This window comes from Amblyomma mixtum, chromosome 3 (genome assembly GCF_055824585.1).
Source record: "Amblyomma mixtum isolate Tamu chromosome 3, ASM5582458v1, whole genome shotgun sequence".
Taxonomy (NCBI): Eukaryota; Metazoa; Arthropoda; class Arachnida; order Ixodida; family Ixodidae; genus Amblyomma; species Amblyomma mixtum.
The window spans coordinates 317,638,601-317,649,587 of record NC_143014.1 but is presented as its reverse complement, the minus strand read 5'-3'; the positions used below and the strand labels follow the sequence as shown (position 1 = coordinate 317,649,587).

Genomic DNA, 10,987 nt, shown 5'->3' with positions numbered 1-10,987 from the left:
CCCAGCTTCAAAATAGGAAAACATGGGTCCGCCCTTTGTGGCACCGCAGGAAGGCTGAAAGCGAATAGTACACAGCGGTATGATCCTTTTTATTATCGCTGAAATATTGCCAGAACTGTAAAGTGGCTGTTTTTTTTCCCCTGTAGATGCAGGTCATGCAGGAAGAGGACACAGAATATTTCTTCAGGTACTACCGCATGACGCCTGACTTGTTTGAAAACTTCACAGCCTTGTCAAAGACGGAATTACAAAGCAACATGTTAACCGGGAGCCGATCACCTCCGGAGAGCGCCTGGCAATGACTCTGCGGTGAGTAGCTTGCCCATCTGTTAGCTTATTTCATTTTGCACACAGCCTGTGATACATACAACATGCTTTTCGCCCCAATCAATTAAGGAAAATTAGCGATTTCCAGAGAATAAGACACTCGCAACGTAAAGAAGCGCGCAACCTTCGAACCCCTTTTATTCATTTCGTTTAAATTTTGCTATGAGATATTGCATCGAATAAGCTGCAGTGCCCGTTTCTCACCTAAACAAGGCTTATCTGCACGCTTATCTCATTTGATCTGGTTTTTTGTATTCAGCTCGTTTCGTAGAACAGTAAACGAGAAATGCGATGCCGCTTAATTGAAACTTCTAACACTTGTCTTCAGAGACCTCGCGTGGGGAAATGCAATAATGGAAATTGCCAAAGAATTTCGAGTGGGACTAGAAACAGCCCGAGAGGCTATTCATCTTGCCTGTCAAGTATTGTGGCAGGAGCTGGCGCCACGTTACATGAAGGTATGTATAACTGCACATCGAAGTAAGTAGGAAAGCTGTATACTTTAATGCCGAGCTCACGTTAAATTTAAGAAAGAATGTTTTATATAATTAGCAGGTACAAAAGGCCGGCGTTACAAACTTCATGGGGATATGAGGTGTTCTATGAGGCCATATCAAATTTCTATGAAAATTCTGCAATCTAGTTGTTTCCGCAGGCGCCGTGCCATCTTGTCACAGAATGACTATGGAGCAGCGCTCGAAAAATTGTCACAAGAATTTTAAAACTGCATATATGCGCTATTTCAGGCACCCAGTGAGAAAGAGTGGCTGGAAATCGCAGCCGCCTTTTGGCAGCGTTGGCAATTCCCGAACTGCCTCGGCGCTGTCGATGGCAAACATGTGCAAATTGAAAAGCCTCCCAATGCAGGCAGCCTGTATTACAACTATAAGGTGCGTATTCAATAAATGTCGGACATTCTGTGTCCACGGATTCATGGCACAAACATCATTCACCTGTATATGCGGCTCCATGGTTCTTAATGCAGTAAAACTATGCCTGTCTTCTTGCAGGGCACTTATTCCATCGTTTTGATGGCGGTAGCCGACAGCAGCTACTTGTTTAGACTGATCGATGTCGATGCCCCAGGACGTATCAGTGATGGCGGGGTGTTAAAGCGATCGCCAATTGGCAAGCGGCTAAATGCAGGATTGCTGGATATGCCACCATCAAACCAGCTGTCAGGCTCCCAGACAACTCTGCCAATGTCTTCGTCGGGGATGAAGCATTTCAACTTCGGACCAACTTCATGAGGCCATACCCAGGTTCAAGAGAAGCAGCTTCTGAGCGGGTGTTCAACTATAGGCTCAGTCGTGCACGGTAGGTCTATGCAGCACTGTTCGTCTGTTATACCTTTATTTGTGTTGTGTACGATAGCACGGCTTCGAAATTTCTTCGAACATTTCAGGCTTAAAATGAAATCATAATCTTTGTACATTTATTTCCTTTACATGAAACAGAGAAAGTTGATTTCGCAGAACAGAACCGCTTTCTTAAGTTAAATTACAGAAAATTACATTTGGGCTAGCTGTTGAGCACAATAAAGTTTTCTGCTCATAATTCGACGGACGTCCGTCTGGTTGGGTTCTTGATATAGTTGACAGAAAAAAATGACGCCAAACAATATTTTGTTTTCGCCCAACATTTCGGCACCAACTCGGTCCCTTCTTCAGGGATGACTAAAGTGTGCCAGCAGCAGCGGGGTGCTGCCTTCGCAGAAAAGGTCACCGTTTTCGCCGATCTACCGAAGAATGGCTACACACGTAGCTTTATTCAACGCGTTCGGGCTGGGAGGACAGGGGAACAGCCAACAATGAAACAACGAAACGCGCGGGCGTGGTGCTTCCATGCGTAAGGGGAACCAGCGAGACACTTGCTCGCATTCTGGGAAAACATGGAATATACCGAATAGCCTTCGAGGAGGTGAATGTCTTGGCCGAGGCACTTGCTCGCATTCTGGGAAAACATGCAAAATACCGAATAGCCTTCGAGGAGGTGAACGTCTTGTCCGATGCACTTGCTCGCATTCTGGGAAAACATGGAATATACCGAATCGCCTTCGAGGAGGTGAATGTCTTGGCCGAGGCACTTGCTCGCATTCTGGGAAAACATGGAATATACCGAATAGCCTTCGAGGAGGTGAATGTCTTGGCCGAGGCACTTGCTCGCATTCTGGGAAAACATGGAATATACCGAATAGCCTTCGAGGAGGTGAATGTCTTGGCCGAGGCACTTGCTCACATTCTGAGAAAACATGGAATATACCGAATCGCCTTCGAAGAGGTGAATGTCTTGGCCGAGGCACTTGCTCGCATTCTGGGAAAACATGGAATATACCGAATAGCCTTTGAGGAGGTGAATGTCTTGACCGAGGCACTTGCTCGCATTCTGGGAAAACATGGAATATACCGAATAGCCTTCGAGGAGGTGAATGTCTTGGCCGAGGCACTTGCTCGCATTCTTTGAAAACATGGAATATACCGAATAGCCTTCGAGGAGGTGAATGTCTTGGCCGAGGCACTTGCTCGCCTTCTGGGAAAACATGGAAAATACCGAATATCCTTCGAGGAGGTGAATGTCTTGGCCAGGGAGCTATACTCGTTCAAGAGGCAACATGTGAAGTCATGGCACATCCGGCTCTCAAAGGCGGCGATGAATAGGACTCCGGGAACGCACCCTTCCGCGTACGTTAGTGGACTGCGCCACGTGCTAACAAAGGGAGAGCAAAGGCAGCACCCAACTGTTGCTGGCACACTTTAGTCACCCCTGAAGAAGGGACCGAGTTGGTCCCGCAACGTTGGGCAAATTTAAAATATTGTTTGGCGTCACTTGTTACTCTCAACAATATTTGGTTTCTTTGCTTTTAAACAAGAGTGAGCTGCCACATAAAAAAAGAAAACCCTATTCATGATATACTTTGGGGCTTGACTTAATTACCTGGCTTAAGATGATTTGGAGCCCGAAAACACATAGTTCGTATTATATATAACCATTTCAATGAAAGTATACTTTATAGGATATGTGTGGAGAACGCCTTTGGCATTATGAGGGCAGGATTTCGGATCTTCCGAGGGCCGATGAAGCTGAAGCCGAGCAATGCCGAAGGAGTAGTGAAGGCTGCATGTGCCCTGCACAATTTTCTATGCACTGAAGGCCGTGGGCGCGCCCTTTACTGCCCAACCGGATATGGTGACCACGAAGACATCTTTGGAAACACCTTCGATGGCGCATGGAGAGCCGACATTGAAGCGGACGCAGCCACGTTTAACCTCAAGCCTCCGTGTGCCAGGAACAGCCCGAGATCAGCGCAGGAGGTACGCGCCTCATATGCTGTTTTTTGCAACACAAGGACAAGTCCCCTGGCAGTGGGATCTTGTCATCCATGCATGCTAAACAGCATCCATGCATGCTAAACAAGATAAGAGAATTGTGTGCAAACTAGATGAACTTCTTTATTTACTGTGTACATTCGTACTTCGCTGCCACCTGCAGCAACTCAATTTCCATTTTCGTACGACGGTGTTTTGGGCACTGCCGTAGTTTTTCTGCTATGACAAAACCAAAGTGTTCTGTGGAATCGTATTCCTTTAAGGCCATTTGCCCTAGTAGATTAATTTCTTTCTCAAACGCCTTTTCAGTCCGTTTCTTTTTGTGTGGTACACCGGGAACCACCCCACCTGTGCCGCTCGGTGTTGATGCGGCTACACAGTTCGATCGTGCTTCCGCACGTATCGGAGTGCCCTGTATAATGCCTGCCTGTTCTCCTTCTTCATCTACTGCGGATCCTTCTGTCACTCTGTCATTGTATATGCCTTCAAGTAGCGTTTCTGCTGGAGAAGAGTCCGCTGTCGTTTCGACGACCGATTCCAGTGATGGCACGTTTCCACCTGCCCTGCACAAAACAGAAGAATATCGAGGGCATGATGACTGCAGCATTAAGTTAAGTAGCGTAACGCCAAATCTGTCTTTCTTGCCTTAATCAAACTGCTTTTAAAATACAGCGTGTTCGTGTGGTGGTCCAGAATACACCATGCTCTAACTGACGTGTGTTTGTTGCTTGTGTTATTTATTAGTACCTCTGTGCTCCAATAAAATTTATGATATCTGCGCTGCTACTTATCTCTTATGTCCAAGAAACAACTACTTTTTCGAAGGTGATGTGTATACACCGTACAGTTGTATATTGCTAAATAAAACATAATTGCATTGTGTCATTCCGCGATTATATATAGTGACTAATATGTGTGAATAAAGATAAAATATTTCTGTGCATATTTTTTGCTATTCCTTCGTTTGTGCAAAGCCTGTTCATTTGCTAGCACATTAACTAGATTTGACACCTGCTGACATTTCATACGACACGAAAAAAAAAATCGCTGACCTAAAATGCCTCCCGCCCGTCCCAGCACACTGATAAAATGATAACACAAACAAGTTTTCAGAACTGGTTGGAGCTAGTTTTGCAGATTCACTCTAGTTTGCGAACACGCCGTGTACTGAATTATTAAACACTAAATGAACGGGACACTGAAAAATAAGCAACTTCTGAGCTGAATAAATACTGCAAAGCAAGCCAAAATCAACACTCTACGTACTCTGGGTATCCCAGCCTGTCTTGTTGGAAAGCCATCTGTTTATAAAAAGGCCATCGTATGGCGACAACTGCATCAGCACCAGCACCGCTACGTGGGGTGGCTGCGTATTTCTTTTTTTTTTCACACAAGTGTCCCGGAGGGACTTCCATCTCTTCATGATTACCTGCACTATAAGAGAAAGAAGTATTTATTTATACATGGCATAGTCAACGGAGGCATCAATAAACAGGGGCAGGAAAAGTGCGCAATACGCTACATTATTTTAAACTGCCGGTATAAAAGCGGCGACAAGCTAATTTTTTCACGAAAGGCCATCTTATCGTACTGAGAGCAATGTGAACGTATTGTCTTATATTGAACCTTACGGTTGCTGGCTAGCGAGCATGCTACGCCCGGTACTTACATAATTCATGCCTCGGAGCACATCGGTTAGTGCACTATTGTGCATACGAACGCTGCCGCTACCGGCCAGGATCAGCTAATCACAAGATGCAGCTCAAACCAAAGAATCGTAGTGGCCGTAGGGGAAGAATGCTGCACATATAGGCGGAAGAAGGCAACACAGTTATGGCGAAGTCGACAAATGCACATTCTTTAAGCTGTCGCATGCACAGAAATATATGACGTGCACAAGAACAAATGACCGCAGGGGAATACATACCACTTTCTCCGAGGGCAGCGGCTACGGCCTTCTATGCTTCTTCCTTCTTTGAGGTGTTTTTATAATCATTGCTGCGGACGTCCCAGAGGATTCGTCGCCTTTCCACTTCGGCTATTAACCTTTCATTAAACGCCCACCTGTCCATATTGAAATCTCGACGGATGCGCAGAAGGACTCAAAATGCTCGCGAGCGCGTCGCTTTCGGCCGGCATGGCTCCGTCGAGAACCACGTGACGCTCGCTTCGGCTCTCATTGGCCCTCTGTCGCTGCCCTCTCCCGGCGTCGGCGCGGCGTCGACGTTTTTTTTCTGTTTCACCAGAACCCGACGATTTTGCAAAAAACGTCCTCTCCGGCGACAAAAAAAAAACGCTCCGGTGCTGTCGACGCCGACGAATCGCCCGGAATAACGCTCCATGCGGGCCAGGCTTGAGTCGCTTCGGGGCGTTAAACTCCATAAACCATAAACCAAACCAGTTTTTTTTGTGGTTTTGAGACAAGGAAATGGCGCAGTAACTATCTCACATATCTCGGTGGATACCTGATCTGCACAGTAAGGAAGGTGTAAAGGAGGGGGTGAAAGAGGTGCCGTACTGGAGGTCTCTGGAATAATTTCGACCACCCGCACAACTTCGACGTGCACTGACATTGCACAGCACATGGGTGCCTTTTCCGTTTAGCCTCCATCTAAACGTGGCTGCCAAAACCAGGTTAGAACTTGGGAAATCCAGCTAAGTACAGGTCAACACACAAACTTCAGTGACTAAAAAAACAAAAAATAAACAGGCAGCACATGCAAAACAGTCGACCATACGAAATTGACAGCTTATGAGGTGGCCCCGAAAGGGCCGAGTGACGGCAAAACGTTGCTATGTGTTAGCATTTGCCAGGTATGCAAAACGGTAGTAAAGCTTTCCCATGATGTTAGGGTGGTAGCATAGAGTATCATTTCCTAATAAACCGAGACGTCTCCAACCAAAACCACTTTAATCTAATTTAAACCTCTTATTTCGAAGCCAGCTCTGCTCCTTCATGAGTGACCGGGGCGGTGGCTACCGTCTTTAAGTATGCATGGAGGCCAGCAGGAGGCTGGAAGAACGAAAGCGTTGATGCGAAAGGTGCGTGGGTTGGCGGGGGGCGGGGGTGTGGCTAGGGAGGGGAGGGTAGATGGGAGGACGCTGACACTAACGGTTAAGGCTGTTAGTGACATTGCTGGCTGACCACACTATCAACTTCAACAAAACCAGCGTTCTCGGAACCGAAACAAATTGTCCAAAAAGGCTCTTGCTCGAATCCTGGCAGTTTCAAAAACCCTGAACAACATCAAGTGTACAAAGGGGAACCTCCCCCCAGTATACGTGCAGGGACTTCGCCCTGAAGCCGTAAGAAGAAAAGTCGTCACTGCACAGCCTGGCAATATGACTAAGAGCCTTAACCCCTGCGGCAGATGTCTCTCCCCTAGCCCCCCCCCCGCCCCAGCACCCTTCGCAGCACCGCTTTTCTTTTTTTCGGCCTTCTCCTCCGTTCTGTGCATACCTAACGACGCTAGCCATCATCCCCAGTCGCCCCTGAAGAAGGAGCCTAGCTGGCTTCGAAACGTTTGATTTTAAATTAAATGGAAAATTTTCTGGTTGGAGATGTGTCATTTATCATTATAAGTTGTGTCAGAACCAAGCAGGCAAGCAAATCTGTTTTCAGTATCATTTCAACTGTTTGTCACTATGGCACTCATGACGCATTTCTTCGCATATTGCATTAGCAGCTTGCCACAGGGAAAGAGGACCTTCCCCACGCGACACTGTCGGCTACAATGCTGCTTTTGATTCTGCCGGCTCCAGCTCTTGGATGGACTCAAGTGGGCTGGCAGGTGAATGGAATGGTTAATGTACGCCTTAGAGCACCATGGGAGTTTGGACTGTTGTTGGGCTTCTGTGCTGACTTGCAGCATTTCTTTAAATACAATGCAAATTCTATGCATAGAAAGTATGTTTACTCAGAATCTTGAGAATCTGTTCCTAAAAAAGTATGAGTTGCATACGATTTGTATTGATGTTCTCGGAGAGAGAGAGAGAGAGAGAGAGAGAGAGAGAGAGAAAGAAAAGGACGGAAAGGCAGGGAGGTTAACCAGGCGATGCTCAGTTGGCTACCCCACACTTGGGGAGGGGAACAAAGGGTTCTCGGAGCTTGCCAATATCATGCTGGGCTAGTGTGGAATGAGAAAACATTCTGATTATGTACGTAATAAAAAAAGATAAAGCTTATTTCTAAAGGCTTTGCACTGTGTGCCCGGGTAGGTCAGGCTGAAACTGGAATGAAACCATGAATGCAAATGATATGTAGCCGCCGCGGTGGCTCAGCGGTTATGGTGCTCGTCTGCTGACCCGAAAGACGCGGGTTCGATCCCGGCCGCGGCGGCTGGAATTTCTTTGGAGGAGAAATTTTAGAGGCCCGTGTACTGTGCGATGTCAGTGCACGTTAAAGAACCCCAGGTGGTCGAAATTTCCGGAGCCCTTCACTACGGCGTCTCTCATAGCCTCAGTCGCTTTGGGACGTTAAACCCCATAAACCAAACCAAACCAAACCAAATGATATGTACACTAATTAGAAAAATTTAAAATTCTTCGGCTCTTTAAAATCATGAAAGCACACCGAAGTGCGCAAGGGTTAGAAAGGAAACCTTGTTAGTCAGGAGTTGCTGCCTTTCCACAGCTGGGTTACATCGGGATGGAGAAATGATTTTAAATGGAGATATTACGCTAAAAAAGACTGACTATATAGAATATAATGGTGTGTGTGTGCCATGGGCTGAGTTGCCAGTCTTTGCTGGATGGCCTTCTAAAATTGCACAGCATTGTAACGAAGCCAGCCACTGGAGAGCTAGTGTGCAAAAGCAGCAGAGGTACAGCTGTATATGGCAGATGCATCTGCTACCTGAAGTAGAAGGTAGAGCCCTGAAAATTCATTTCATGATGAAACCACTTTTTTATGCCCTAGAAAAATTTTATGATAACTGGCTGTGCCATGCATCCTTGGTAGGCTTGAAGATGCAGTGTTTGTGTGTATGTGTGTGTTCGTGTATGCACATTATACACGGTGTTCGGTATTTACCTGTCTGGGTTGAAAAAATTCTGCGCAAACAACAGGTCTAGTTGTGGTCAAGCACAGACCACAAGGTAGCTTATGATAGTCTGCATTTTTTGATAAATAATTTAACATCGGTACTTGCCTGGACTGCCTGGAATCGGTAAAAAACTGGAGTCATCTTCGTGCTGAATTTTCATCAAGGCTAGTGGGATAGCCAATTTGAGAGGCTGTGCCATCTGGCGAACTGCGAGGCAACTAACATCGCTGTTTGGAGCTGGGGTAGGTCGCACAGTACCCCAGATGGCGCAGCCTGTCAAAACTGCTGCTTAACTCGCTCAGACGAAAATTCTCTGTGCAGATGACCGCAGTTTTTCGCCAACTCTGGACAATTCAGGCAAATTCCGATGTTTAAATTCTTATTGAAAAATGCACACTGTAAGCTACTGTGTGGTCTGTGCTTGATTTGCACAGGATAATTTTCTACAACCTGGAGAGATAAATAAGCAAAACCATGTATATGTTACTTCTCAACATGCTACAGTGTCTCGTATTTTCACACGTCCATGCAGCTTCCCGCCACCATCCAGAGCATGCTTCAGATGCCCTTTGCACTCTGGATACTGAGGCTGAGATGGGAGCCTCTGGCTCTCTGTCTTCACTTCAAGCCTGTGTTGTCGGAGGTAAGTGCAGTAGATGGGGTAATGTTTTTATTATTTTTTTGAAGGAATATTTGTGATTAATGGCCATAATTGCAGTGGACCCTAATTAATGTAACCTTGTTTAATTCCAACTGCTCATTTATTCAAACTGACACTTTAATTATACCTGTCAAGATGAAATGTATAAAAGCTTCGGATTTTGTAGAACTCTGCACAACTGGCTAAATGTGTTTCCTTACCAAGAGGCAACTGCATAAGATTTTTTTTCAGACTTGCAGCCTTTCTTAAGCTTACTTAGCAAAGCATGATTGTCTGTGCCCAGCAGGCCTCATGATTGCATGTCTTGATGAATGTTACAAATGGCATGAAAATAATCTGGGTTTGCTGTTGACATTCGTGTGTAGTGCGGGATAAGCGAATGAAGTGAATCCGCTTCTCATGGCATCTTACCACCATCACATGAAAAGTATTCCACTCTATGCGAATGAGCCAGTGCCACAGGGCCACTACTATTGCTCACTGGCATGTTTCAGAACCCCTGTTTTAAGGGTATAACATCGCAGCATTAATGGCTCCCGTCTGCAGCTCCCCTTTTGTGTGCATGCTTTTTGCTGCTTGTTTAATCACTAATACCTTAATTAGTGACTCTGTTATGTCACACATACTCTGCATATAGTTGTAAGCTAGCACATTATGTGAAAGACTATGCGACATAGGTATAAAGCCCTGATTCAACCAAACTGTACAAATCTCTACGAACATGCCTGTGTTGCCTAGAGGTAGCATGTCTGGCTCGGGATCCAAGGTTCCCGGGTTCTGTTCTCATCTCAATGGGGCTGCCCGAATTGGCAGCTCCTGCCAGCTCAGCATGTAGTGGTATCTCGACATCTCGCAACCTGCCGACCAATCAGTGCCCGGCCATGTCACCTACTAACTACCTGCCAGAGGCATGGCCATGATTTTTCGTTCGATGGCAACAATACCAATGCCGGGTTGTCTGCTGAATGGGAGCCTTAATGCTGTTGCTCTAAAATGGGTAGTTTTTTTTAGTGGTGTACCTCGCAAAAATGCGCGACTATGACTGATCTTTTGCTGTCAAGTCTAATAGTGTACTGCGTCGAAAGGTACTTCTAAGGCTTCACGGGGCGTTACCACTTTGCTCTTCACGCGGCTCATCGTCATGGTCCATTTGGTATTTCTCATGGGCCTGCTGCCCATCATTAATTACCCCCACAATGTTCTCGTTGTAAGCTTTAGGCTATACCCCTGTCAGGCACTCAAACTAAAGTGTACTTAGAAGAGTGTCACTTGGTAAAAGTAAACTCTAGCACAGCTAAATTGTGTAACATAAGTGCACTGGTCGAAGATCGAACTCGGATTGGAGTGTGTTTACAGAGCATACTCTGAAGGCCAGATAGTTTTACTTGCTGTTACACTGTTTTTTTTTTAAATTTCTTCGTTATAGCCACAAGCGAAGCAACACAACGAAGTAAAGAGATCAGATGCAACTCCGCTGTATGCCGCCTTCTTGTTTTTGTCGAAATGGTGGATTGTCATGGCGAGTCTTAGTTTTTCTTCAATTTATATTTTGTTTCATTGTTTAAACTGTAAGCCTGTTTTATTTGCACCGTCATGCCAAACAATGAGTTTTTACAAGCCCTTTTTCG

The 10,987-nt window shown here is 45.9% G+C and overlaps 1 protein-coding gene across 1 annotated transcript; it reads left to right on the top strand.

Moving 5' to 3' along the window:
- Nucleotides 1-272: 272 nt before the first annotated feature.
- Nucleotides 273-1,968, top strand: LOC149355726 (uncharacterized). The gene is made up of 4 exons (XM_089577684.1): nucleotides 273-309; nucleotides 656-785; nucleotides 1,074-1,217; nucleotides 1,338-1,968. Exons 1-4 carry the CDS (start codon nucleotides 299-301, stop codon nucleotides 1,575-1,577), a joined length of 525 nt encoding a protein of 174 aa, XP_089433810.1. The 5' UTR covers nucleotides 273-298; the 3' UTR covers nucleotides 1,578-1,968.
- The last annotated feature ends 9,019 nt before the right edge of the window (nucleotides 1,969-10,987 follow it).